The sequence below is a fragment of the Odocoileus virginianus genome, chromosome 4 (assembly GCF_023699985.2).
Source record: "Odocoileus virginianus isolate 20LAN1187 ecotype Illinois chromosome 4, Ovbor_1.2, whole genome shotgun sequence".
NCBI lineage: Eukaryota > Metazoa > Chordata > Mammalia > Artiodactyla > Cervidae > Odocoileus > Odocoileus virginianus.
Window position 1 is genome coordinate 12,182,984 of NC_069677.1, and position 26,451 is coordinate 12,209,434.

At 45.8% G+C, this 26,451-nt stretch overlaps 1 protein-coding gene across 1 annotated transcript in view; it reads right to left on the reverse strand.

The window, feature by feature from the left end:
• SLC12A8 (solute carrier family 12 member 8) overlaps window positions 1-24,444 on the reverse strand; it is a 135,697-nt gene extending 111,253 nt beyond the window's left edge. Inside the window, exons 1-3 of the mRNA XM_070466125.1 lie at window positions 24,158-24,444; window positions 5,535-5,681; window positions 277-468 (exon numbers count right to left, since the gene is read on the reverse strand). Coding sequence (XP_070322226.1) covers window positions 277-468; window positions 5,535-5,681; window positions 24,158-24,208 — 390 coding nt within the window. The 5' untranslated portion in view covers window positions 24,209-24,444. The remainder of the gene's footprint in view (window positions 1-276; window positions 469-5,534; window positions 5,682-24,157) is intronic.
• Between the last annotated feature and the right edge of the window lie 2,007 nt (window positions 24,445-26,451).

A 26,451-nucleotide genomic window follows, 5' to 3' on the forward strand; every position in this document is an offset into this window, starting at 1 on the left:
CCCCTCCCCAAACAGGCTGTAAGGATGCTCCCAGCCCGCGCCTCCCGGCTCCCTGGCAGCAGCAGGACTCCAGAGGCAGAGGTGGTGGAGGAGGAGGAGGCTTGGAGACTAACGGTTAGGGCCCTGGACCAGAGCCCGGCTCCGCTCTGAGCTCCCTCAACCATCCACTTGCCTCTCGGGTCAGCGGTGGGGGCAAGGGGGCAGGTGGAACGTGGATGAGAAGAAGGCGGCAGATGGCAAGTCAAGAGAAGCCATTCCACAGGTCGGCAGCCTCACCTGTCCAAACACATACAGCAGCCCGATGGTGCCTCCCGTCTGCCCGCCAAGGACCGCAGCGATCATGGAGTACACGCCGCCGCTGCCCATGCCACAGTGCTCCCCAATCCCGATGCCGGACAGCACGGTGACCAGGGCCACCAGGGCGACGAAGGACACCAGAAACACGCCCGCAAGCACGCCTGTGTTTCCCTGCGGGGGGTGGGCGGGGGGGAGGAAAGCAAGGACTCAGGTCAGCGTCAGGGCACAGGGGGGAGCACTGACCACCACCCCTATGCCCTCAGAGGTGAGCCCGCTGGGAAAGGACAGAGGCAGCACCACAGGGGTGAGGCTTGGAAGAAATTTCAGATAAGCCGAGTGTTCTTACAGCAAACTCTGCAAGACTTCCAAGCCCTGACAAGTCAAGTCAAAGCCACATCCTACCCCCACAAGGCCCCTCCTGGTCTGTCCCCTCTCCACCTCCCCACCCTCCCATCCCTCGGCTGACAACTCCCCCACAGATGCACTGGGTGTCCCAGTGGTGACCTCACTGCTCCCTCACCTCCACCCTCCTACCCATGAGGCTCCTGCCTGGAATGCCTTCCTGCCCACTCCTCTTCCCTGCCAGGTTGACTCCAATGCATCCTTCAGGACAGGGTCCATTTCCTTCTCCAGGAAGCTGTCCCCAAACCCCTTCGTCCGGGCTCCGGCAGCACCCAGGGCTTAGTGCCCGTCCCAGCACTTGTCTTACTCAGTCTGTTTCCAAGCCATCTTACCTCTGGGCTGTGTCCTCCAGGATTACACAGGATTTGGTTTGGGGAGGGGGTGGTTTCTTTGCCTTCTCCATTTCTCTCTCATTTGTGCGCACAGTACACATCTACTATACCTACTCTCCTCTCACTCTTCTGACATTTAAACATGCTTATCATCTGAAAGCTTTTTGAGTGTTTAGAAGTTCAATGCATTGAAAAATTGGTTAATTTATATGAAAGACCTTTTATAAATGAACAAAGAAGCATTGCTGGAGAAGACTCTTGAGAGTCCCTTGGACTGAGATCAAACCAGTCAATCGTAAAGGAAATCAACCCTGAATATTCCTTGGAGGGACTGATGCTGAAGCTCCAATACTTTGGCCACCTGATGCGAAGAGCCAACTCATTAGAAAAGACCCTGATGCTGGGAAAGATTGAAGGCAGGTGGAGAAGGGGACGACAGAGGACGAGATGGTTGGATAACATCACCGACTCAATGGACAAGAGTTTGAGCAACACTGGGAGCCGGTGAATGACAGGGAGGCCTGGTGTGCTGCAGTCCATGGGGTCGCAAAGGGTTGGATACGACTGAGCAACTGAACAGCAACAAAAATAGTGTGAGTGGTGAGGAGAAAAAGGTAAATATTTTCTTCATTTTTATTTTGACAACTATTTAGATGGAGGTTGGAGAATGAAGTGGGATTATTGTATTTGTTAATCTACTGGATTTTCAGCTGAGAGTAATGCCATACCAAGCAAAACTATGATTCTATTAATAGAGAAGGGGAAAAAATGGATTTAAAGTTTGTCACAGTAAACTACATGGTACCTAAAGGATTAGGTTTTATTCAGGAAGTTACTTATTTTATTAATTTTATATTTTTAATGAACTTATACTATTCTCTTCCTTTGTTTTCGCACTCTTAAATTGTCTACGTGGGATAATTTTTAAAAGTCTGTATCAATCTTTACGTTTTCATATCAAAACTGCCACTACACCATTTTTCAAATTACAAGTATGCTGCCAAATTATTCTTTAGAATTGATATTTTCTGTTTAAAAATGACTTGGGTATGACCTCTACTTTATGTTATCCCCTAAAAGCTCTACTTTATTTTTGGCATTTCACATTTACCTTTATTTCCATGTTCAAATATGATTTTTCAGACAAAACTAATGTCAGAATTGAAAAGGAGAGATAACTTTAGGGCAAAAGGATGTATTTGTGTGGTAGCAGCCTCAAAAATGGTCCTGGTGGGCCCCACCTCCAGGCAGTCATGCCCTTGTGTAGTCTGCTTCCCTGAGTGGGGGCTGGATGGCGTGACTCACTTTTAGTGAGCAGAGCCCTGCAGAAGTGATGAGATGTCATTTCTGAGATGAGGGTATGAGAAGACCTTGGCTTTCATCTTGGGCACTTGCTTCCTCACTCTAGGTTGTCGGCCCTGGGGAAGACCAGCTGCAGGTACTGAGACAACATTGTGAAGAGGCCGATATGACGAAGCCTGACAACAACCTCATCGTGATCTTAGCAACAGACCCTATGCCAGTGGAGCCTTCATATGAAACTGTAGCCCTGACCGACAGCTTGGCTGCAACCCCATAAGAAAGCCTGAGCCAGAGGCAGCCAGCTAAGTTGCTCATGGATCCCTGAATCACAGTAACAACCAGATAAATACAAATTTGTGACTTCAAGCTGCTAAGTACTGGACTAATTTCTTATGCAACAATAGATGATGACTTATACAAGTTGTACTTCACTTGGGGGATGTACCTAAAGCACACTTCTAGATAGCCACTTCTCAAAAAATAATCACCCAGCAGAAAAGTTAAGAGGAGGCCCTAAAATTTAAGAATCGAGATAAAGAGAGCCTATCCTTTCCTCCTTCCACTGTTCTGTAACCATCGCCTGCAGAAGGCAGAGCCCAGGGGCCCAGGCCGTCACTGCCAGGCTGTCCTCTGCCACAGCAGGCAGCTGACTGGGCCTCCCTAGGACATAGGCTGGAGGTGCTGGGCAGAGGGGTGGCCCCAGGAAGGGGAAAACCAGAGCTCGATCCCAGAAGGCTGAGAATGCCTGCTAGCACAAGGCATCTGAGCTGGAGGCTTTGTGTTTTGTAAGGGCTCCCCTATAAGTTTTGGAGGATATAAGAGGCAGGGATTCACACCATCCACATCAGAGAGGTTGCTAAACCTGCTCTAAGCTTTCCACACATTAATAAAGAAAACTTCCAGACCCACTTTCAGGCTCTGGTTAAAGGTGAAACCTGAAGCTACAGGCCTGGGTATGGAGAAGAGCAAGAGCTGAGGAAGGGCTGGCCTCACCCAGTCTCCTAAGAGGGCTAAGAATCCCATATACCCCACTACAGTGAAGCTCTCATCCCCTAGAATTTACAGATGTGACAGTTAATTTTATGTGCCAGCTTGGCTAGATTATAATGACCAGTTTTTTAGTCAAACGCTAGTCTAGAAATTGCCATAAATGTATTTTTAAGATGTGTTTAATATGTACAATCAGTTGACTTTAAATAAAAGAAATTACATAATATGGGTAGTTCTCATGCAACCAGTTGAGGGCCTTAAGAGCAAAGACTGAGGTTTCCCCAAAAAGAAGGAATTTGGTCTCCAGACTGTAATATTTAAGTTTCTAAGTTTTCAACTCAAAAACCTGCAACTCAATTCTTACCTGCATCTCACTTACCCTACAGATTTTGGACTTGTCAGCCCCCACAATCACATGAGCCAAAATCTGACAGTAAACACATACACACACCTCTCTCTCTCTCTACCTCTGTGAGATGACAGAAAATAAATACAGCCATCCCTCAGTATCCCCAAGGGATTAATTCTGGGACTGCTCTCAGATACCAAAATCTGTGAATGCTCAGGTTCCATAGTCAGCCCTCCCTAACCAATTTCACATCCACAGATTCAACCAACAGTGGACCATGTAGTACTATAGTACTTATTGAAAAAATCCAAGGATAAATGGAGTGTGTAGTTCAAACTCATATTGTTCAGGGGTCAACTGTACATTGGTCTCTGCACCTGGTTTCCGGAACAAAGTCCCTAAAACCTTGTCATTTCTCCAGTGACAAGAGCACTAGGAACATCTGTCATTCTAATATTAGTATTTGACCCCATCCCTGAGCCTACTGGCTCAGAGGGTAAAGAATCTGTCTGCAGTGCAGGAGACCCAGGTTCAATCCCTGGGTCAGGAAGATCCCCTGGAGAAGGAAATGGCAACCCACTCCAGTATTCTTGCCTGGAGAATCCCATGGATAGAGGAGCCCAGTGGCTACAGTCCATGGGGTCACAAAGAGTCAGACATGTCTGAGTGACTAACACTTTTTCACTTTTCATCCCTGACCCAGGGCTGCTAAAACCCTTGTAAACTTCGAAGGGGTAAGAGCCCTAGGAGCATCTCTTGTTCTAACGAGGCAGCTGTGAGTAGGTTCCTGGGTGGGGATTAATCACCAGAAAGACCAGGCCATGATTAGAAGCTTGGAGTTTCCACCACCACCATCCTCAACATGCACACACACTTCTCTAGAGAGGGGAAAGCAGCTGGAAATGGAATCAATAATGGATTGGGTATGCTGAAGCTGTTATAAAAATCCCCAAGGTGTGGGGTTCAGAAAGTTTCCAGGTAGGTGAACACATCCACATTATCAGGGGGGTAATATACTTCAACTCCACAGTAACAAAAGCTCCTGCTCCTAGGACCCTTGCAGACCTTGCCCTACAGATCTCTTCATCTGTCTATCAATCTATATCTTTTATCATATCCTTTAATAAGCTAGTAAACATAAACAAGTGTTTCCCTGAGTTCTGTGAGCTGCTCTAGCAAGTGAACTGAATCTTAGGTGTCAGGGAAACCCCTGAAGCGCAGGGGCAACCTAGACTTGTGATTGACAGCTGAAGTAGGTGGGGGCAGCTTCATGGGACTGAGCCCTTAACCTGTGCCATATGATGCTCTCTCCAGGTAGACAGTGTTAGAATTGAGTTAAATTGTAGGATACTCAGCTGGTGTTACAGAATTGCTTGGTGAGGGGGTAGAAACACATATCTGATACCAGTAGTGTCAGAAGTGAAGTGAAAGCAAAGAGAAAGGCATAGAGGAGGACTGTAGGTCTGTACAATTCCCTCTGCCTCTCCAGGCGGGGCATCAGACAAGTCACAGGGCACCAGGAAAGCTGGAGAGGCTCACAAACTGGAGGCAAACTTGCCATCAGTCTGCTCTCTCTGACCCACCTCGAGTCCCACCCGAGACGCACCCTGACTTCTGGGCTCTCATTTTTGTAGTTAAATCCGTGGGGAGGCTTCCACATGAACCTCTGTCTGAGGCCCAGGTTCTCAGGATTCTCACTTAAAAGCAACGCTCGCTACTCCACCTGCTTGATCTTGTTTCCTGCCTCTGGAGCATCTGTGCTTTAGGAATCTGTCGAGCACTCTGTGGAATACCCCAGGGCGACAGAGCTTTCCATGTCCCAGGCCCAGAAGAGGCTCCAGGGCAACCAGCTCATCACTCACCACCAGCCAGCCGGTCCTTAAGAAAAGGACAACCCCAAAAATGTTGATCATGCAGGAGGTGAACACACCGTCCCAGGTCCCGAACAGCACTGGCTCCCATACGAACAGCTGGATCTTCCACCAGGGTTGGGGCTGGGCCAGGGCCTCCTGAAAACAGGGCACACAGCAGTCAACTCAACAGCAGTGGGGGTGGGGTGGGGGTGCTGGGAGAAGTCAGCTTTAAAGCTCTGCATTTCTCCACGCCACACAGGCCTGTGCGCACTGCGATTCCTCTGCCTGCATGTAGCACAAACGTGCTGCTCAGCAAACTTTGTTCCCTCTCCTTCTGGCCACTCAGGAGACTGTTTCCTAGCCTCATTATGGGCGGTGTGGCCACATGACTGAGTTCCAGCCACCAGGATGTGAGCGAGCCTGGGATGCGGGGCTCCAGTTCAGACAGTGGTCACGAGCTCTGGGTGACGCCATCCTCCCTCTCAGTCCTCTGTTCCCGGGGAGGAACAGCAGCTTCCAGCAGTTACTAGTCTTTGGGGAACCTTACTTAGCTTTTTGTTGCTCCCGCCCTTCTAACACTTCTGTAATGCTAAATTCCCTCTATTTAAAGAACCTAGGGCAGTGTCTGTGTTCCTCGCTGAACATGAGATGAGACAGTGATCCCTAAGTGCCCCTTCACCCCAGACCACAGAATCCCAAGGCATCATTTGGCAGCTGTCTGGAATGAAGGCTAACAAGTGGTGAAACAGACACTTTGGTCATTTTTCCAATTCAACAATAACAAAGGCACTCATACAGAAACTCTTTACTAGAAAGACTAAAACTCATGGAAATAATCTTAAAATCAGTAGCCACTCACACTAGGAACTGCTTCTGCATAGGTTTGGTAATTAAATTCAAACATCACTAGAGTCTTCCAATGGCCTCCAACTTCCACAACAGTGATGAGTGATTCTCATCTGGGGACCGGGGAGAGAGGCACCCAGTTAAGACCTATTGTGAGCAATAAGCCTGACTGGTGCATGTATGTGAGCTGTAACTTCACAGAGAAGGCAGGAAAGTCAAGTGACAGGGGAAATCAGAGGTCCAGAGTCAGGGGCAGGGCCCCTGAACATCTGAGAACAGCGGGTGTGCCTATGATCTAGGACCAAGCCCAGTGTCCAGCTATACTCAGTTAAAACAGGAGAGGATACCAGCTTCCTGCCTTGTATTGTGCACTGACAGAGGAACAAAAGGCCTCGAATAATCATCAGAGACATCAATGAAGCCACACGGGACAGATGGGCCGGGGGACTCCTTGGAGTCTCTGACAGTCCCTGACACCAGCTGGAATGCCTTTCATCTCTGTGTATTTCTGTTCATCTGTCTTTAGCAAACTACTAATGAGCAATCTCCTGAAAGTCAATAAACATGAGAACAGTGATCATGGTTCAGAGCAAAGACCCTGCCAACCTATGCTTGTCTTCAAACAAATGGTACCGAGGGACCTTGGGGTAAGTATAATAAGACTGCTTTCCAGGATCTTAATCTCAAAACCCAGGACCTGGCCCAGTTTCCTGTCTCTGCTTATGTTCACTTCCTATCATGGCTTGTTGCAGGTCTATTATTTATTAGAAACAGTCATAACAATAGCAACAAGGTGTAATAACTTAGAGAGTGGTTTCAGCTTTCACATCAGTTCCCTCCATTGCTGCTCACATCACCCCCTGAGGCAGGTGGGGAGAGGGCCCCTATCTATAGCCTGCTGAGGAAAGAGAGCCCAGGAGAGACACAACTGCCCTAGGTCCACAGCTGGATTGCAGTTCCCCAACCCAGACTGTAAAACCTGCACCACAGCTCACTTGCTCTTTTCTCTCCTAAATTTCACTCTTTATGATGCAATTTCTAACACCTGGACTTTGCTTAAGTACTGGTGGCTCAGTGGTAAAGAATCTGTCTGCCAATGCAGGAAAGCCCTGGGTCGGGAAGATCTACTGGAGAAGGAAATGGCAACCCACTCCAGTATTCTCACCTGAAAAATCCCATAGACAGAAGAGCCCAGAAGAGACTGTAGTCCATGGAGTCACAAGAGAGCCAGACACAACTTAGTGACTCAACAGCAGCACCACCTGCTTTATCCTTAAAATTCCTGTTGTGATTCTAGAAATTTTATTCATCATTCATCACAGTCTTCATATTTCCACTCTGAAGGGCTGTTTTGTTTATTTGTTTAGTTATCTAATAGGATATGAAAAGCCTTTCACTACCCGGACCTCATTGGACTAAACCAGCCTTAAAGGTGCCGCACACACGAATGAGGTAGAAACATTAGGAGATCTTCACCCTCAGAATAAAGCTGTAGGTAAAGGCATGCGTGGTTTGAAATGAGTTTGGTGGCCCCAGTGTTGACCTTGTAGGAGAGTACTAGCCAGAGAGACAGCTCAAACCAGCCCCCTTGCATAGTAACAGCGTGGCCCCAGGGCTGGTACCATTCTTAGACCAGTTCCAATGCGTATGTGTTTTCCCCGTGTCAAGCAAGTCTCTGATATCAGCTAGGTGTCCTGTAATTCAACTCAGTTCTGACACCATCTATCCAGAGATGGTGTCATCCGACAATCGAGGGCTCAGTCCAGCAGATGCCAATTCCAAATTCAGGCTGTAATCTGTGTTTATCTGGGAAGGTAAACAGCTTCCCAGGGGCTGTTGATCAGAGGTTCCCATCACCCACTTCTTGGGTTCAATTCATTTGTTAGAGCCGCTCACAGAACTCAGAGATCACCAGCTTATTATGAAAGGCTAGAACTCAGAAACCACCGGATGGAGGAGATGCCCAGGGCCAGGCTGGGGAAAGAGCCTGGGATATCCACATCTTCTCCCAGGGTAGCACCCTCTCTTCATCTCCATATGCTCACCAAGCCAGAGGCTCTCTAAACCCTCTTTTTTGGTTTTCTTAGGAGGCTTCACCACATAGGCATGATTGATTAAATCACTGGTCACTGGTGACAGATTTAACCTCCAACTCTTTCACTTCCAAGTTCCAACCCTCTAATTACATGGTTGGTTCCCCTAAAAACAGCCCCCATCCTTAGATGGTTCTAAAAGCCACCTCATTAATATAAACCCAGTTGTGCTTGAAATGCATTTGTTATAAATATCAAGACATCTTATCACTTTTATCACTTAGGGAATTCCAAGGGGTTTAGAAGCTCTGTGCCAAACACATATTAGCATGAAAGTGAAAAAGTGAAAGTGTTAGTTGCTCAGTTGTGTCCAGCTCTTTGCAACGCTATGGACTGTAGTCCGCCAGGCTCCTCTGTCCATGGAAATCTCCAGGCAAGAATACTGGAGTGGGTTGCCATTTCCTTCTCCAGGGATCTTGCTAACCCGGGGATAGAACCTGGGTCTCCTGCATTGCAGGCAAACTCTTTACCATCTGAGCAACCATGGAAGCCCATATTTACCATAAATAACAGTATCCCAACCCTGCCCTCTGTCTGTCCTGCCAGCTCTCTAAATACCCCCAGGTCTTGCTCAGACAGGCTGCAGACAGAGCCATGTCCTCAGCATATGCAGACTTCCAACCAAGGACAGAGTATCAGCTTTTCCCCACACTTGGGGGTCTCAAACTCAACTCCCTCCTTTATGGGAGGTTAAGGAACCCCAGCTCATCTACAATACCCTCTTCCGCAGAGGCTGTGGCCCACAGACACTTCCTTTGTGCCTCTGCCCAGTCATTTCTGGTGCGCGGGGGAGGGCAGTGGAATCACTAGGTGACAGGGGTGATAGTTGGGCCAGTTCTGGGCTATCTTGTGATTGGCACCAACTGTTGATAACTCTCTCAGAAACTGTCTTCAGATCTGGGTCCCAGTCATCTATTCCAAAATAACAGAGTATCATTCAGTGCTCTATGGCACAGACATAACAGGTTGCGGGGAAAGGCGGACGGCAGTAAGACAACGTGTGTGCCCAGCAGTGAGGCTTCCGGGAGACAGGGGTGGAAACTAAGGAAGAAGAGAAAGCAAAGCAAGAGGGGCAAAGCATCCCTCAGAAAGGCACACACATGCTCAAGGGGCGGGTTCCTCTCTTCCTTGAGGCCCCGCAGGTGGACACTTGGCAGGTTCTGGGGCACAGCAAGTTGGAGTCTGGCCCTGGGCGATCACACCTGCGTGATGCTTGTTGCTAGGGCTTCCCTTCCTGACCTCCCAGAACAAGGAGCCAGGGCCTGGTCCCTCTAAGCCGAGGGCTGAAACCACACTGGAGACACCACAGCTGCGGGGTGGGTGTTTTAGTTCTGAAGTAGAAGTCTTTCTCTTGTGAGTAGAGAATCTTCACTCTTCGGCAGAATGTCTGGGAAGGCAGGGAAATCGCATCCTGAAATGTGTCCAGAGTGGGACACACAGCTTCCAGCATGCAACAAGCAGAGCTGAGGAGACAGACGCTCTGCCACAGTGGGCCACGCGAGCTCCCGCCCCGGAGCCTTCCTCTCAGACGGTCACCTCCTTCCCGCAGGCTACCAAGCAGGCCTGAGCGAGCACACCTGAAATGTGAGATGACACCTCTTCTTTCTGCCAGCAGCTGGAGAAAAAGAATCTGGCTTCTGCCCACTTGGGTCAGGAGCGGGTCAGAGCAGGACATGACCTGGCCCTCCCTCCCAAAGACACACACACATGCTCCCTGGAGCACACACATATGCCAGCAGCTTGCTCTCTGAATGCTAGTTATTTAATTATCAATCACACATCAGAGGAGATCCCAAGCTGCTGCTGGCCTGTGACCCAGTGGGCAGAGTGGGCACCAGCCACATTCCTCTCTGACTCTGAATAAGCACCACAGGCAGAGCTGGGTGGGGGGCAGCAGGCCCCATGGCCACGGCCACCTGTGGCCGATGCAGGTAGCTACATACCTGCCTCAGGGTGGGCTGCACAGTTTAGATGAGATGATAATTGTGAAAGGTTTTTTCATAAGCATGAAGCACATCAGGCAGTTTTAAACATGGGTGAGGATTTCTTCAGGGCAGTTGAGAGGGAAAGGAAAGATGTCTAATTGACTGTACTCTTCTATTAGCCCAACTAACCTGGCCTCATGTTTCAGGTGAATCTTCACCTGAAACATGAATCCTCTACAGCTCAGCCCTGCTCAGTCCCAGTGCTGGGGCAGCTGGCGCCTTCTCTGTTGCACTAGGAGTTTGCGAATGGGCATCCGATCAGCGCTCGGCTACCAGACTGATGCTGGTCATGGAAACTGCTCCAGAGGGGAAGTGGCAGGGACTTACCAGGAGTGGTCAAAGTCTGATTTCCTTGGATCTGAATCTGGGCAGCACCCTTGGTCAATATTGATTTAGTCATTCCTAGCAATGTGAGATCTTTGTGGCTATGTGGAAATCTGCATGGAATGAGTTCAAAAGCCAGCGTCTCCATAACAGTAGCTCCAGATGCTTGATCTGTGGTTTTTCCATCCTGTGTGTGCTGATCCTGGTCCAAGGCTAGGAATCTCTCAAGGCACAACCTGGTCATAAGACCATACAGGCACAGGAGTGGCAAGACCCTCAGATGCTGTGAAAATGTTGGTGCTGGTGGGAATTCCTGGTGAGGTTCTGCCTTTTAGAGCCACAGAGTAGCAGCTCATTCCCCACAGAGCAGCCACTTCTGCACTCAGAACTCACAACCCAAAGACACTATGCTCTGGACACCTAATACCATCCCATAAATCTAAATTCCCACAGCAGCAATGCCAGGGCCACCTAAACAAGAGCTTCCCCTTCCCTTCCCAGTCTCCTTGACAAGAGGACAGAAGCTTCCTGCAAGACTCGGGCTGTCACTAGACAATCTATCTCAGCTTAATATCAGGAGGACAAACACAGACCCTAATGCCCTTCACCAGTAACAGGCAAGCTTGCTAAATATCAACTGCAAAAGATTTATTCTTCTAGGTGGCTCAGTGAATAAGACAATACTATACTCATTCAAGAATTCCTATGTACTGAGTACTTTTGACTTTTGGAATCACATAGTGTTTTACATACTCAAAATTAAACAAAATCAAATCAAATCAACAAGATGAGAAGAAAACTCTAAGAATGCAGAAACAAATTAACCTAACTATTGCTAAAGAAAAATATAACCACACTGAAGGTGGAAAAAAAACAGAGCAGAGTAACTTTCGAACATATTATTTTGACTATATGCTTTCAGTCTAAAGACAAATAAGTACAAACTAACACAAATTCTAGGCTTCCCTGGTGGCTCAGAGGTAAAGCCAATGAAGGAGTCATGGGTTTGATCCCTGGATTGGGAAGATCCCCTGGAGAAGGAAATTGGAACCCACTCCAGTATTCTTGCCTGGGAGATCCCATGGACAGAAGAGCTTGGCAGGCTACAGTCCAGTGTTACAGGGTTGGACGTGACTTAGCAACTGAGCACACGTGTAACACACATTCTAGAAAGAAAGTTTGTTTCTTGCAGGGGTAGGAGTTAATCTACTTTCCATGAATTATAGGATTGAGCAAAGAAGTAAATATATTGACTGACAGTCAAGTTTCTCACTGTTGGAGAAGGCAGTTAAAAACTAAGGAAGGAGAACCCTGGGGTGATAAATCAGAATGAGAGGCATCAGTTTGAATTCATAGTTTTTAATATGCAGAGGAAGATATAAACATATACTCTTCTCTCTGTTTACTTAAAGGGTCTACAAGGTAAGACACCCCAGTAGCAACGAACATATCTAACACCCAGATCTTGGTCTTTAAATACCATTTCTCACCTTACTGAGCCAGAGTCCTTTGGAGGAATAGCTGATTCAGGGCCAAGGCAGAGAAAACACAAAATGAGCCTAGAATATTTTCTGTCAGAAAGTAAGGAAGTGCTCCTAAAAATGATGAGGATGTGTCAAAAGGAAATAGGAAACAGCCTGCAGGGGCACCCACTGGCCAAATCTGGAATGATTTGAGCATCAAAATCAATATAGCAATAGAATACTCATGGAAAAAATAAGAATCTAAGTCCATACAGATATAAGTAAATGAATAAATTAAAACAAGCAGAAAGAGGGAAAATCCTTTTTAGTAGAAGACCAACTAATACATGTAGAAGAAATGATGGTGTTAGAAAATCATCATTCTGCAGCCATCACAGTAATAACTTATTCTGCTAAGAATCAACAACTGATGCTAAAGCTAGTGGGTAGGAGATATATGAGGAACTGGATATTTCCATAATCTCAAAGTATCCCTAACAAATTATGTATTGACTACAAAGGTAAAATTAGTAACTTCAGACTGGATTAACCTAGTGGGCACCACCTGAAATGCTAACCAAAGTTAACATTACCAATAATGGAACAAGCAGAAACCCTGTACCTCTCTCCAAATAATGATGTCTGGAAAAGAATGTAATATCATTCTATGGGTTCCTGCCCAAAATACAAACCCCAAATCTAATCGTAAGAGATCATGTCCCAGACTGAGGAACATTCTACGAAACAACTAGCCTGTGTTTTGCAAAAAAAATAAAAGTCAAGGTCATGAAAGACAAAGAAAGACTAAGGAATTGTTCCAGATTAAATGAGACTGAGTGAAGCATGATGACTGAATGCCCTGTGTGATGCTGGACTGGCTCCTGGTCTGGGGGGAAAAGCGACAGGATATCAGTGGGATAACTGGCAAAAGTGGACTGTGAAACTGTGGATTAGATAATAGGATTGATCAATGTTAAATGTCTTGATCTTTAAAAAAAAAAAATCCATAGTCTGGCCATCCAGGCATGCACTATGGCTATTTTATTTGGCCACACCAAGCAGCTTGTGGGATCCTAGTTCCCTGGCCAGGGATTTGAATGCAGGCCCTCAGCAGTGAAAGCATGGAGTGTCAACCACTGAACCACCAGGAAATTCTCTAAATGTCTTGATCTTGATAAATATACTGTGGTTAGGTAAAAGAAAAGTCCTACTCTTAGGAAATAGACACTGAAATATTTATGGATAAGGGAATATGATGTCTACAAATTACTTCCAAGTTATTCAGGAAAAAATACATACAATAGAATATGTGCGCAGTCGTGTCTGACTCTTTGCAACACCATGGACTGCACCCTGCCAGGCTCCTCTGTCCATGGGATTATCCCAGAAAATACTGGAGTGGGTTGCCATTTCCTCCTCCAGAGGATCTTCCTGACCCATGGATCGAACCTGCATTTCCTATGGCTCTTGCATTGGCAGGTGAATTCTTTGCCTCTGAGCCACCTAGGAAGCCTATAGAACATAATATGTATCAAAACATACATATGGAATAGAAATTTAGAGACAGAGAGCAAGAGCAAGAGAGAGCACACAAATACTAAAGCAAAAGGACAAAACGTTAACCTGGTAAACCTGAGTCAAGAGTACATGGCAGTTCCTTGTACCACGGCAACTTCCTAGAAGTGTGAAATGGTATCAAAAATTTCAAAAGTTTAAAAATAAATACAACTTTTATTTTTTAAAAGAAACCCATATATATTGAAAAAATAGTTTGTTCACTCTTGTACCCCCAGTGCTCAACATGGAACATGTGCTTACTAAATGTGTCAGTGGAATGAATGAATGAATAAAATGTGCTTTAGAAAGTGACATTAAATATCTCTTTTAAGACAGCAGAATATGCACTTTCCTATCTTCCAAATTACCATGACAATAACAGAAAAGATGTGGGCTTTTTTTAATGTATTAAATCATAGTTACAACTAGAAGGGAAAAAAACAAGTGCTACTAGTAGATCAGATATTTGGAGAGATTCCTGCATATGGGCTTGGATGGGCAAAAGAAGGCACATGATGGAGCAGCCCAGGGAAGCCAAGAGAAGAGCTGTCTTCCAAGGCACCTGAGAAGTTCCAGGTTCAGAGCCAGCAAATGCTAGGAGCAGACAGAGGCCACAGCAATCATTGGGAATAACATCATCTTGGAGGTTTCATCATGTAATGGATGTAACACATATGGCATTTATAGCATAAAAGGCTGAAGGGCAGAGCTGGGAAACAGGCCTCTGTGATTGCCAAGTTCCTACATTTTACACTGAAGCGGTATTATTAACTCTAAACAAACTGTGAACATTTTTAAATGTATGTTTAATCTCTAGAGCAGCTGTTCTCAAACTTTTTGATCTCCAGATCCTTTTACATTCTTAAAAATTACTGAGGATTCCCAAGAGTTTTTGTTTATGTGAGCTATAACTATCAATATTTACCGTACTAAAAACTTAAAGGGAGATACTTTAAAATACTTATTAATAACTTAAACATGATAATAATAAACCTATTATCTGTTAAAATAAGTCTCATGTTTGCATGAAAAATAACTACTTTCCCAAGTAAAAACATTTAATGAAAACATTTTAATCTCTGGCTTGATAGAATACATCTGGACTCTCATATCTCCTGCATTCAATCTGCTGTGAGACGTTATTTTTGAAGTACATGAAAACAATTTGGCCTCCCATGCTTCTATAGTTAGAAAGAGTAATCTACCACCACCAATCCATATATGAAAAAATTTGCTGTCATCCCAAAGAGAAGAACATTCAAGAAAAAGTAACAGGGATATAACAAACAGCAGCAGCTGCATATGAACCAGAAGAATTAAAGGATACTTGAAAAAAAGACTTTATTGCTCAGAAGCAGCAAAGCTTTAACAACTTAGGCCTGTGTTTTCTCCTCCATGAGTCTGATAACGTCACTTGGTTTTCCAGTTAAACACACACATTTATATTTCTTACTACAATAAATGCTATTTACACATGTAAAGTTTTTATAACCAACTATAACAAACATGGAAATACTTATTACAGTTATATATATATATATATATATATATATATATAGTATAAACCATGACAATGTAAAAGTAACAATCCAACTAACAAAAAATTAGAAATGAAATGAGAGAAATGAAAGGAAGGGTAAATGTGCCAATGTCCTCTTTTTTCATACTGGGAAGCAATAAGTAAATGGATATTAAATTGATAATGTAGTCAAGAAACTGAGATATTAAATAAAATATTTAAAGTTATAAACCATTAGCGACTGTCTCTAGGGAATGGCGGTAATGGGAGAGAGGAAGAAAGCTTTTAATTTTGCATCATTCTTTTGCTTAAAAAATGTTTTTACTGCATACATGTAGTACTTCTATGATATAAATAATAACAATTTTTATCTGAAGAAAAATCTACCACATATTAGAAATATTTGAAAAATAAAATGCTGACCTCAAGTTAGAAATTTATTTATAACTCAACTTCACTTTATGCAATGGATGGATACACCAAAAGATACCTGTGATCTGAATCACATTTTGAATGTACAGTCTGCTTAAATTTCTTTGATAAAATTAATGTCTGTCCATACATGTGTATATCTTTGTTTAAAATTAAAATTTGCCTGTGCTTTGGTTTTTTTTTTTAACTGATAATTGCCTAAAATAAAAAGGGCAAGCTACTCAAAATGAGCCATGGCCTTCTCTTTTCTAAGTTCTATGAACACTGAGACTCACTTTAGAGCAAATTTATCATCAGGATCAAACATAACTATTTTTGGCTAAATGAGGTCACTAGACTACCATGGCTTCAAGTTCATCCGTAAGCACCTAAATCCTGCAGCCTCTGACGGAGACCGTGGATGTGATTTACAAGCTATCTGCAGATTGTAAAAAGCATATCATCAAATTTTTTTACACAGACCAGTGGTTTTTACTTCACTATCTTTTTCTCTTTCTTTATGCCTGTTCATATAAAGAAGAGAACACTTGCGCATCAAAACAAAAACAAAAGAAATGTACCTTTCTCCTGATAAGTGACAATGACAACAATACCCTACTAGACAGGCATTCACGCCAGAGCAGTACTACCTCTGAAGACTGTTCATGCTGAGCTATTCTGAAGCATACCACCATCACTACAACCTCTGCAGTCTTTTGACTAAGTTGTTAAATTCAGAAAGAAAGAAAACAAGTTTTAAGAATCAGATTACATCACTACTTGAGAGTATGTGTCTGCGTGTGTGTGTGTGCATGTGCGTGCACAGGCACTTGCACAAATGCATGCTCAGTTGTGCTCAACTCCTTGTGACCCCATGAACTGTAGCCAGCCAGGCTCCTCTGTCCATGTGATTTCCCAGGCAAGAATACTAGAGTGGGTTGCCATTTCCTCCTCCAGGGGACCTTCCCGACCCCAGGGACTGAACCCCCATCTTTTACATCTCCTGCACTGGCAGGTGGGTTCTTTACCACTAGCGCCACCTGGGAAGCCCTACATTACTACTTGTTAATGATTAAAGAGCAAACAAGTCTTCCCCGCTGGCTCAGACAGTAAAGAATCCATCTGCAATGTGGGAGACCTGGGTTCGATCCCTGGGTTGGGAAGATCCCCAGGAGAAGGGAATGGCAACCTACTTCAGTATTCTTGCCTGGAAAAGAGCAAAAAGAGATACTGAATTACACTCCATAAGGTATGTATATTTCTTTAAATGTTTTTTATTTGACATTGTTTTATGAATACAGATCTATCTAGTATTTAAACTTCTATCCTGAAGAGAGATATTTTGTCAGCAAAAGAATAAGATAAATGGAAAAATAAGCTAAAATTCTGTCATCCATTCCTATAGGAAGCCAGGTTGTTCAATCAGGCCAGACCAGAGTCTAAGCACCACCTAGCAGCTCCTTACACAAATTATAAGTACTTCAGAATCATTAACACAGCCTCTAGGATTCTCCTTCCAAACTCCAAACTATTAAATAAAGGACTGTGTTTTTTTCTGTATTTGACCATGGATGAAATATACCTTGAGGCAGAAAGAAATTTTTAAGTCATCTAGTTCATTCATTCATAGCTAGGCAGAATATATTAATCATGTTTTTTCCTGTCTTATGACATTATGACATCTTAAAAATCTTGCAGTTCAGGGAACAGATCAACCCTAATCAGCTCTTATAGATAGCACACAGCTGGCCAGGAGCATGCCTTCCATATGCAAACCTACCAATTCTGAGTATATTCCCTAAGCCACTCTGTTTATCTAATTCTCACACACCAAGCCAATATTTCTCCTGCTCTAAATCATCCCCAGGCCATTTTCGAGGAAACTAGAGACCACCTCTACTGCCAAAGCTTACCAGAACTATTAAAACCAGCCAGTCCTAACCTGTTTGCTCTACCCTGCCCTGCCCTTCCCACCAAAAGCACAATAAAGGCTGTGGCCCAGGTTTTCCCTTCATTCCTGCTTTTGCCTCCTGACCAGAACCTGGCGCTTCCCCTGTGGCCCTGCATGGCATTCCTCCTCCTCTTGAGAAGTGTAAGCAGTAAATTCTTCCAATGGCACTGATCTCTCTGTATCACCAGTCCCCTCTACAAATGAAGATCCTGTGAGTATAAATGAGACAACACCAACTCATTCATTTCAGTGAAGAATCACTTTCATTCTAGTTTCTTCGTCCAGAAAATGTCTCCACTCCAACTTCTTACAAATATGAAGTATTTTCAGAGCATTGTCATTTTTGAGGCTGACCTCCTAGGCTAAGTGACAAGTAGGCCTGTAAAGTGGAAGGGGCTGAAGACAACAGAGAGAGAGCAAGATAGACAAACCAAGCTCATATGAAAGTTGCAGACTCATTTCAACCCTGAGAGTAATTGCTGCGCTTTCTTCTCTCCCAGGCTCCAGGGCCCAAGCCTGTTTCTTCCATTATATCCCACAGGTGTTTCTGTCCAGGTACCCCTGGTCTTTCACAGTGAAGCTAACAGCTTAAGCCTCAAGACCCTTCACTTGCATTGAGTCTCTCCAAAGACTATACCTAATTTTGTATTTATAATTTGTATCCTTTTGACTGAAGAGAATCCCTAAAAATGGTATAAGCTTCATGCCCTACAGAAACTGGGAGGGTGATAGGGGTCATGACTCCCAAAATCCCAGATGTAAGCCCTTCTCTTCCACCCAACCACTCTGGACCCCAGTTTCCCTATCTGCATAAGAGGAAATAACAAGACGGCCCTGTCCTAGGTTCCCTTTTCTATTCTCCTCAGGTGCATTCATTTCTCTATATTCTAACAAAGCAATAAGCTATCACTTAGCATATGGCTGCCAAGGCTCACTTTGCATATTGGCTTTTTAAAGATGCCAAAATGGGCCTGAAAAATGCCAAAATGGGGCTGAAAAATGCAAAAATGAAAGTCAGTTCTTAACTGTACATGGGCTAATAAGGGTGCAGTAAACCACAGCAAAGTTTGTGACGAAGCCTGATACCAATGCTCAAAATTATAATCTAAAGATTGGCTGCATTAAGATCAACCCAGAGCCATGATATAGGGTGGGTGAGCAGGGCTCAGTTCTCACCTGGCTCTGCCACTCTCCTTATGTATCTTTGGGCAAGTCATTCCACATCTCTGGGCTTGTTTATGGACAAGCTAAGCAAGGGCTGGACCAGAGAATCTCTGAGAACACCTCCATTTTTTTTAGTTTGAGAGTAGAAAATTCCTCTTTATTCATTGCAATAACTTGTATCGCCTCTGTCTCTTAACATGTTCGCCTATTTCTGCCTCTCTTGCTGGTCCCCCAACTGGATCATGTTCTTTCTTACTCTTACCACACTGAACTAACCTCAGTGAGCCACTGAACCGAGGAAGCGAGGACAGGGAGCAAGCACCAGAAAGGCCAGAGAAGGGAAGGGAGGCAGGGAGTCTGGCGGCACTGAGTCCTGGTGCAGCGTCATGAAGAGCTCGCACCCTGGCTCACACGTGGGCTAGATGCCATAGCTCTGATGGGCATTTACTCCCTGAGTCTGCATCGGGCTTTTTTCTAGGGTGATTAGCTCAGGCCGGCCAGAAGTTAGCCCATAGACTTCCTAGGACAGGGTCCTCACAGACTCACTCCTGCTGGATCCCAAGTCTCCAGCCGGATAAAGAAGGAAGAGAATGAGTTACTCACACTAGCTAATCTGCGGCTTTTGGTCACCCATTCTCAGACCACAGCATGACACAGCTTCCCTTTAAGTTTTTCTGGAGACTGTCCAATCCTGAGAGAAGGAGAACAGCACACCAGACTAGTGGGAGGCATCCCTTATTCCATCATGATTAAGAGACTTCTGTTTTACTATCTGTAGCACTCGCTGGAGATCCTGGCAAGAACAGGCACTCAACAAATACCTGCTAAGCTGAGCCAACTTTTCCCGCTGTTTCCCACACTGAGAGCACTGGATCCTGCTGGACTTCAGACCTTGCACAGATGTCCACTTGCCATCCCTCCCTGTCTCCAGCTACCTCCTTTCTCCTGTCAGCTTCATCCTCCTGACCACCGTGTCTGTCACAGTCCTCTCTGTCCAGTGACTGATGGAGACACGGCTGGCATCAAAGGTCATTAGCTTTCCATTCACCTCCCTCCGGCACCAGCTGCTCCTTAGCTTTCCAGCCCTGCATCTCACAAGCAGACTACTTGGCTGGGCTTGTGTGTGAAATCTGCTTCATCTGATCACCGGACAAACACTGTGTTTAGTGTGCACCATGTGACAGGCACAGGGCCAGACCCTTCTGCAGATGGCGTGAGAACCCTGAGAATCAGGTACACTCACCCCATCTTGCAGTTGTGGAAACAGGGGAAGCCCTTGAGTAAATTCTCCAAAGGCCTGGCATGCCTGGTGGCACAGGCAGAATTGGGAACCCCAGGTTCAAGTCCACCCTTAAACCACACTGCACATCAGTGAAGTGCCTGGGGACAGAGGTTCCTGAAATGACTCGTATCTCCACAAGGTACACACACACACACACACACACACACACACACACACACACACATTGCCAAACCACTCCAGGCATAGAAATCATCCTCAATGGACTGCCCATCCCACATCATCCAGAGTGTCCCAGACACTATCCCAGTCTCTGGTTTTGGCCAAGGAAATTATTCTGGATTTGGGACTCCTACCTTAGGTCTTCTACCTGAATTTGATGTGCAGAGTCATGTATTCATTTGCCAACTGAACCCTCTGATCATTCACATCACTACCTCATGGATCAAATACATACCCCCCATCTCAGTTTTATTATTAGACAATGTTTACAAAATGCCTCCTATGAACTGAGTGCTATACTAAACATTTACATGAAGTATCTCTGTTAATCTTCATAATTCTCTAAGGTAGGTTCTATTACTGTAGTCATTTTATGAGAGGACACAAAGGCTTAACCAGGTGAAGTAACTTTCCCAGAGTTACGAATTGTTAGAGTCAGTACTTGAACCAGGCAGCACCATCAACCCTCAGATCTACAGACCCTTCCCAGCTGGTCTGCTTGACCAACACCCTCCCCCACCCAGCCACCCACACCCACCCACACATACCCAACTCTGGTCCCAAAATGAGTAAAGCAAACCAAGAATCCATTCGTTAACCCCTCTACTTAACTCAGAAGCATCCCCACTCTTCCCAGATCTCCTAAGACCTACTTTCCAGACACACTGACCAAAAGAAGAGCAGATCTGAACAGAAGGGTTTAGGGTAACACGCCCCAGCCTATCTTCCCACTGGGCATGGCCTTCTTGGTCCCATGCTCTCCATGCCTCAAAGCTCTTAGCAGAATTCCTAACTCCCAAACCTGGAGTAAAGGGAGAAAAAGGTTCATGGGAAACTTCTGGAAGGCCAACCACTTCAAACATGTTAGCTGTCCAGCCTGCTATCTGTTCCCATACATGCTTTGCTCAGGCCATTGAGGCAGGAGGCATAAAGCAGAAAGGATTAAAGCCTGGACCTTGGCAACAACCACACTCGGGTTCAAAGTGCTTCTGTTTCTCATCTGTCAACCAAAATAATTATTATATCTACTTCAGAATGTTGTGAAGATTAAAAGAGATGATGCACATTATGTGTTCAGCACATAATAAGTTGGTAGTTATTATCATTTTCTTACCCTTTCAGCCTGGGATGTGTGTCCCAACTATATCACTGACCCTTCAAGACCTAATGCAAATATCAGCTTCCCCTATCCTTAGCCAGGTGAGTTCCGTTAAGTAGAACTGGCACTGACTGAGCATCTTCCATATGCTGAGCACTAACGACAAGTACTGAGGACACAAAAATGAATAAGACAACGCCCTGAACTTCAGGAATTCACAGCCCTAAGGAAGATGCTAACGGCAACCCACTCCAGTATTCTTGCTTGGAGAATCCCATGGACAGAGAAGCCTGGCAGGCTACAGTTCGTGGGATCGCAAGAGTTGGACATGAGACTTCACAACTAAACCACCACCACCACCAAGGAAGACAGGAAAGAAACAGCTCACTTCAATACTGCAGAGCAAGTGCATTGCCAGAGCATGCTATGGGAGGGAGCAGAGGAAGCCAGTCAGATCATGGTGAGAGCGGGTGGGGAGAGGCTAGGTGGGGGCCAAGGTAAGGAGTCTGAACTGAGTTCTGAAGGCAGCGAGAACCCATGGAAAGGCTTTAAGCAGAGGAGTCAAATGTACAGACTTGTGCTTTAAAAAGGGATCGCTTTAGAGGAGATGTGGAGAAAGAAGTTAGGGAAGGTATGAAATAATTCAATTAAGAAATGATATCTTGGACAAGACAGGGCAAGGAAGACAAAGGGAGAGATTTCCAAGATGTCTAGATAATGAATACCAAAGGCCTTGACAATGAACACTGTCTAATCCCTCTATGTTCAGAGACTGAGGGAGATGGAGAGGAAGGAGATACATAGGCATTTACATCCATCGTTTTAAAAATCAACACTTGAGACTTCCCTGGTGGTCCAGCCGTTAAGACTCTGTGCTTCCACTGCAGGGGGCATGGGTTCAATCCCTCGCCAGGGAACTAAGATCCCACATGCCATGTGGTTGTGGCTTTAATAAATTATAAAAAAAAATTTAAATAAAAATCAACCCTCTCTTAGGGCACTCATGGCAATTTAGCTTGCACTGTGGTCATCTGTTACTTATTCATTTGGTTAGTCAATTAACATTTACTGACCACTTAAATGCCAGGCATAGCCTTAGATACTTGGAGAGTTCAGAGACAAATCACCTGAGTGAAAAGTATTAGCAAAGATCAGCAAGGGGAAAGATACAAGTACAGGGCCTAGGGAATGGACCTTTGTTTGAAAGGTGGGGTACAAAGAGTAAGATGCAGGGGAGCAGGTCTGAAACTCAGACTGGGTCAGACTGTGCAGGACCTAGGCTAAGGAGTTCGAACTCTTGAGTGGTGGATATGGGGAGCCACTCAAGGTTTTAAACAAGAGAGAGAATCACAGTTCAGTTCAGTCAGATCAGTTGCTCAGTCGTGTCCAACTCTTTGCTACCCCATTAATTGCAGCACGCCAGGCCTCCCTGTCCATCACAGCAATGAACCAAGTGCTCTCCTTTTGGAATCCCTGGAAACAAGGGCCTCACGTTTTCCATCTGGGTACATTTTTCAAGCTTAACACAGTACCCGTTATTTAGGAAGTAGACCATGAACATATACTAGGTGCATAAACGCTCAAGTACAGTCATGAAAACACAAATAAAATGGATGGCAAGTATGATGAGAGACTGGTCGAGCTAAATGCATTTTTAAAGTTAAATAAAATAAATAAGTCAAGGTTTCTCTAAGGGTACTCAACCACATTAAAAATATGGTACTGGCTCTTTCACCTAGGAGCAAAGACCTCTGGGCAAGAGTTCTGAAATCTGAGTAGCTATTCTGGGTCTTCAGTCACTCATTTCTAAACAACTTGAATATCTGGGGGGCTGGGTGTAAGGAGCTCAGTAGAGAATGCAGGATATAGTTCTGGGCCTGCCAGTAGGAAGGGGAGCAGTACCTTTTGCTAAGCACTCGCCAGCCGCCAGCCATCACGCTGCATTTTTCATATGTACCCCTGCACATGAAGAGGGGTAACTAGTGAGCTTGGATTCCCCCACCAATCCTGAATCCCATGTGCCTCTCCAGCCTCTGCCCTTTGGCTCAGGACTCCCTGGCTTTGGACACTATTTTCTTGTTACTGTGTGAGGCCATGAGTTGATTTTCTCTCCTTTTGGGGGGCTCATTCTCCCTGTTACAATGCCAGAAAACCCCTCTACCCCTCTCTATAAAGATGAGAGATATCCAAGAGATTGAAAACTTCACAGTTGAGTGATCATTATATAGTAAAGACCCTGGTGCAAGTAGCTTCTTGATAAATGCCTAATGGTTTGTTGTTTAGGGGAGGGTCACTTTAATTCCATACCTACACTGAATACTTACTGTAATAATCAACAGGGAGAGGGATAAAGAAAGAAAAAGGAAAACCTGCAGATATCAGGGAATCCAGAAATCTATTTGGCTTCAGTATATACAGTATGACTTTTTCAGAAATAAATTTACCTTCTTACATTGGTTTGATTCAATATTAAAAGGAGTTTGTGTTATCTCAATCCTCACTCTGTTCAGGGAAAATCTCCATGGGTGGGGCAGGGTAGGAGGAGGAGGAGGGTCCAGGATTCAGAATCTGCTAGATACCAAAGAATATTTTTTGCACACAGATGGCTAGGAGTTGGCTGTAACATTTTTGCAATTAAGCTGGAATACCAAAATAAACGTCTGAGATCATTACTTTTAAAATAGTGCACTCTAACGCTTCCATTCAGCATCTTGCCTGGTGACCTTTTCTCACAGACCCCCACACCACCCAGGCCTACCTGCTGGGCTGCCTCGTGGAAGAGTTCCTGCACTTGAGACATCTGGGCCATTCTTCTGGAAATGGGGGTCCTGGTGGTCTGGGTGGGGAGACCCCTGGAAAGTAAACAGTGTTCCTGGTCAGTCTGGCTCCTCTTTCCCTGGATCCTTATTGCCCATCCTTCCTATACCAGGCCCTGGCTGAGGAAGGGGCTTTGTCTTGCTTCATCTGGAAACACCTCCTTCCCTCTTTGGTACCCAAATATTTGATCCCACTCATCCTTCACAGACTCCCTCTACTCAAATGTTGCTGTTCTTTTAAAGCCACAGCTGCCCCCAGCTCTTTTTTCCCTGAGCTCCTTCAACACAGGGGTCGGAGCCGACTGCCTAGCTGCCCAGCCCCTGAGGACACAGTTTAACCTCCTCTCCTTCCTTGTGAACCCCTCTGTCCAGGGCCAGGACACCATCGATCCACTGAACTGGCTGCAGGTGGTCAAAGGACCCGGAGACTTACCGAGACGCGCTTCGAACACTCAGAGCACAGACCCCTAGGGTTTCGGTCAACGCTGAACTCGCGTCCGTCCAGCAACCCCACTTACCCGAACCCCTACAGCGCATCGTATACCCCCCCTCCAGCCTCCGCCCTTCTCGAACCAAGTTCTAGGAAGCCCTGGGCCGGGCGGGAGGCTCGGATCCCAGTTGCCGTGTGCAGACAGAAAGGGGGTCTACCTGAGCAGAGGGCAAAGGTGACCCAAGCCGGGCTCCTGCTTACAGAGTTCCCCGGAAAGAGGAGCCCCCCACGACCACCCTGCGCTCTCCCCACCCACCAGCCGCTCGGCGTCCGCCCTCACCTGTTCCCGGGACGCCGGCTCCTAGAGCTGGGCCCGCCCCGCCCAGGCCCCGCCCCGCCGCCACGTGGCCGACCAGGTGCGCGCGGCACGGGTCCCAGCTGTCCCGCTGACGAGGCGTCCGGCCCGAGCTCGGGCACCGCGGCCGCGACTCTCGGATCCAGGTGGAGAGAGATGGGCTGCGGACACATCCCCTCCCCAAGGGTGGTGCCCGCGCACCGTCGGCCGCCCGGGAGAGCTCCCGGGAGAAAGGAACAGCAATCTTAACAGGCGTGGGAAGGGACTGCGCGGGAGGTGCGGGAGTGGACAAGGGAAGAGTCCGCAAACTCTCAGACTTGACCAGCCGTCGCTCTGGATAGCTCGTTCACCGCACCCCGCCGAGGTGCACAGCCCTCGGATTAGGGTGACAGAACGCGAGCCTGCTCACTGTACCTGCTCTAACACTACTGAACGCAGGCATGAGCGGCTGGGGAGCAGAAGCACTGGGGCAAGAGTGAGACTGCGCTCCAGGGACCCCAGTGTGCAGCGGCCACGCGACCAAGGTGACCCTCAGCCTTGCCGGAAGTGGAGTTCTTTCGCCAAGAAAGTGCCCTCGGGCATGCTGAGGTGTGGGAAGGAATTACCTTGAAGGGATTAGGGATGAGGTAAGGTGTCCAGGACCCCGGCTTGCAGGAAAAAGAAAAAAAGTCATCAACATTCAGAGATTAAATTATCTCTATTTCCAATCCGGCATATTTCCTAAGCCTGAAATAACTTGCTAGGCCTCCGTGTGGGCTTCTGAGAAACAGGAGGGCAGCTGGGAGTACTTCCCACGCCCACAGGAGCCTTTGTGTGAAAATCCCTAAAAATAGAGATTGTTCTTTTAAAAACAAAAGGGAAGGCAAAGCCATGGGAACACTGACAGAGCTCCAACCTCCTCTGCTCCAGCAAAGGGCTTTTTGTTTTTGTGTGTGTGTGGTGTTTGATGTGGAAATATATATATAATATAAAATGTACCATTTAAACTATTTTTAAGGGTATAGTTCAGTGGCATGAATAATATTCACCACGTGGTGCAGCTTGAACTATTTCCAAAACTTCATCACCCCCAAACTGAGACTCTGTACCCCCAGAAGTAACTCCCCACAGCCCTCTTGCCCAGCAAGTGGTAACCGCTAATCTATTTTCTGGCTCTATAAATTTGTTTCTCCAACCTTCTCATATAAGTGAAATTAGATGACATTTGTCCTTTTTATGTCTGACTTTTCACTTAGCATCATGTCCTCAAAGTTATGGCATGTGTCAGAACTTCTTTCCCAGTAAAGAAGTTTGTAACAATGCATCTCTGTAAGAGGAAAGAACCCCAGGATAAATTACAGATTAGCCACCTGTGAGCAATGGATGGCTGGGTGGGCATATTATTGGAATCTCATGTTTGTACAGACATCTGTACAGAGAGTAGTGCCATCTTTATTATTTACTTTGGGGTC